This window comes from Echinops telfairi, unplaced genomic scaffold (genome assembly GCF_000313985.2).
Source record: "Echinops telfairi isolate 266 unplaced genomic scaffold, ASM31398v2 ScPeMD7_19;HRSCAF=73, whole genome shotgun sequence".
Classification (NCBI taxonomy): Eukaryota; Metazoa; Chordata; class Mammalia; order Afrosoricida; family Tenrecidae; genus Echinops; species Echinops telfairi.
In genome coordinates this window covers 1,381,801-1,384,863 of record NW_022103916.1, presented here as the reverse complement: position 1 = coordinate 1,384,863, position 3,063 = coordinate 1,381,801, and the positions used below count along the sequence as shown (strand labels likewise).

General features: G+C 40.4%; 1 protein-coding gene across 1 annotated transcript in view; it reads right to left on the bottom strand.

Annotated features, from left to right (window-relative positions):
* The window catches only part of SMC1A (structural maintenance of chromosomes 1A), an 80,517-nt gene that overhangs the window by 56,895 nt on the left and 20,559 nt on the right, over nucleotides 1-3,063 (bottom strand). The window contains exons 2-3 of the mRNA XM_004713127.4: nucleotides 395-583; nucleotides 201-313 (exon numbers count right to left, since the gene is read on the bottom strand). Coding sequence (XP_004713184.1) covers nucleotides 201-313; nucleotides 395-583 — 302 coding nt within the window. The remainder of the gene's footprint in view (nucleotides 1-200; nucleotides 314-394; nucleotides 584-3,063) is intronic.

The window sequence follows — 3,063 nt, the reverse complement described above, 5'->3', positions numbered from 1 at the left end:
TTCACCCACTTTTCTGTTGTCCATCCCCCAGGGAAGGGGTTATAGGTAGATCCTTGTAACTGGTTCCCCCTTTCTAACCCACCTTCCCTCCACCTTCTGGAAATCGCCACTCTCAGCACTGGTCCTGAAGGGATCATCTGTCCTGGATTCAGGTGTTATGTTTTGTTATGTATATTCATTCTCAACAACAAAGTGCCTACCTGAAAGACGAGGAAGTTACGAGCCTTGATGAGAATGCCCAACTTCTCCAATTCCTCACTGTACTCATGTAGCTGGACCACTTTGTTGTTGATTTTGTATTCAGAAGAACCCCCTGCAAAACAATACATAAACCAACTGAGGGTCAGGCCTCATTCCAGGGCCCAAGGAGAGCCTTCCCACTAGCCTCACTCACCAACAATGACGCGGGCAAAGGTGCGGTCCTCAGCACCTTCCTCAGAATAGACCATGCTGACAAAAGCCCGGTTAGCAGCTGGCTTGCCTACAGGAGCTCCATGGATCAGATCTCGCAGAGTCTTTACTCGCAGATTGCTGGTCTTTTCACCCAGCACAAAGCTGATGGCATCCATGAGATTTGACTTACCTAAGGGAAGAGGAGACAAAGCAGAAAAAGGCAAGTCAGGGAGAATGGAACATAAGAAGAAAAGCAGAAGGCAAGAGTAATAGGAATGTCTCTTAAGCATTCAGACTAATGGGAGGCTAGAATATCCCTTTTCTCCCCACGAAGTCGTGGCCCAAACAAAGCTCTGGGTCAAAGAATTCGAAAAAACCCTCTTTGGTGGGTAAAAGAGGGAGAATAAATCAATGCTTAGGAGACGCTAATACACTATCTTATAGTCTGATCTCCCTTTTGACCCATTTTTAAAGCGGTCTCAGTTGTTTTTTTTAAAGGTGATGGGCACATGCATGTGCATTTAGCCCCTGGTGAATCCCTCTGACCATTGACCAGGGATGTGAATGGCCTTGCTAACATGCAAAATGTACTGGAATGTAGATTGTTGCAAACGCAATTAGGTTAAAATTTACCACTCTATTATTCGATTTCCCTTATGATCCATTTAAATTTGTTCTACTTTTAATATTTTCTGCTTTCTTTTCAATTCAGGCTTTGTTTTATTTTGTTATTCTTGTTAGTTTTGTTTGTTTTTTAATGTTTTTCTGTATTAGAAATCCAGGATAGGTAAATCTATATGGAGATAGCAACTGAATTAATGGTTCCTTGGGGATATGCCAGGGCTAATAAAAGTCACGTTCAAGAATGAATAAAATTGATGAGGGGTAACCAATGTACACATGTGCTTTATACAATTGATGTATGTATGGATTGTGATTAAGAGTTGTATGAGCCCCCAATAAAATGATTTTTTTTTAAAGAATGAATAAAATACTCTAAAAGTATGGTAATGATTGTACAACTCGTCTTGATGTGACTGGACTGCTGAATTGTAGGATATGTGAATTATATGCCCATAAAACTGGTGAAACAAAGAAACAAAAAAGACTGGCTATCAATTCAAATTCACTCAATGTTCTTGACCAAAGAAAGGCCTGACAATCTGCTTCTATAAAGATTGTTGTTGCTGGGTGCGATCAAGCCGATTCTGCCTCATAGTGACCCCAAGTGAGAGTAGAACTATCCCCCTCATGAACCCTTGATAATTTATAAGTTATGGGGGAAGGGGGAAAAATGATGAGCTGATGCCAGGGGCTTAAGTGGAGAGCAAATGTTTTGAGAATGATGAGGGCAATGAATGTACAAATATGCTTTACACAATTGATGTATGTATTGATTGTGATAAGAATTGTATGAGCCCCTAATAAAATGATTTTTTTTAAATAAAGTAACAAAGAATCATCAAAATGCCTTTAAAGAGAATTGAGAGAAGACAAATTTGGTCTTCATAATATGAATCTGGCCTACAGACTAAATTTGAAAAGGGTAGAGAGGAGTCAGGAACACAGCAAGGAAGCAAAGCTGGTACATTAGTTGAAGAGAGAAATGATACAGCGTAAGTGGGAACAGACCCAGAAGAAATAGGACCAAACTAAATCAACCCAAACTCATTGCCATCAAGTCAAAACTGATTTATAGTGATCCATAAGGTGGAGTAGAACTGTCCAACAGGGTTTCCATTCCTATTAATCTTTATGGAAGCAAATTGCCACATGTTTCTCCCATAGAGTGGTTGTGGTTTCAAACCATAGTTGAGTACTTTAACCATTATACAATCAGGGCTCCTTAGGAACAGGACCAACCTTCCAAGCCCACTGTCATCAAATCAATTTCAACTACTAGTGACCCTATATAGTGCTTCTGAGACTAAATCTTCTGAAGAGCAGACAGCCTCATCTTTCTACCACAAAGTGGTTGCTGGGTTTGAAATGTCAGCCTTAAGGGTGGCAGTCTGATGCTTTGCCCACAGCACCAGCAGTGCTGCTTTGGGAATAAGGCAGGGGCTGGCTAAAAAAAAAGATATCCTATAAGTGTTCAAAATGTCCACTTGGCTCCATAACTATTACCCTGAGATCATATTTAAGATTTAAACTAAAAATATCCCCTCAATTCTTAAAACCAGACTATAGTTTAGCTTAACTAGTAAAGAACATTTGCCTTGAGCATGGTGTTCTTTCATGATCTATCTATGTAGGATCAAATAGAACTCTGGTGGCATAATGGTTATGGGTCGGGCTGCTAAGTGCAAGGTCAGCAGTTTAAAACCACCAACAGCTCTTAGGGAGAAAGAAGAGAGTTACAGTCTCAGAAACTCAGAGGCAGTTATACCCTGTCCTATAGGGTTGCTGGCAGTAAGTCTGGTTGGTAAGTGGGATCAAACAGACAACTGGAAAGATTAGATAGGAACAAATAGGGGTCTTACTGGGGGCAGTGAGTATATGTTAATAGATGAGGAAATCATTTTATTGGGGGCTCGTACAACTCTTATCACAATCCATACATACATCCATTGTGTCAAGCACATTTGTACATTGGTTGCCCTAATCATTCTCAAAACATTTGCTTTCTACTTGAGCCCTTAATATCAGCTCCTCATTTTCCCCCTCCGA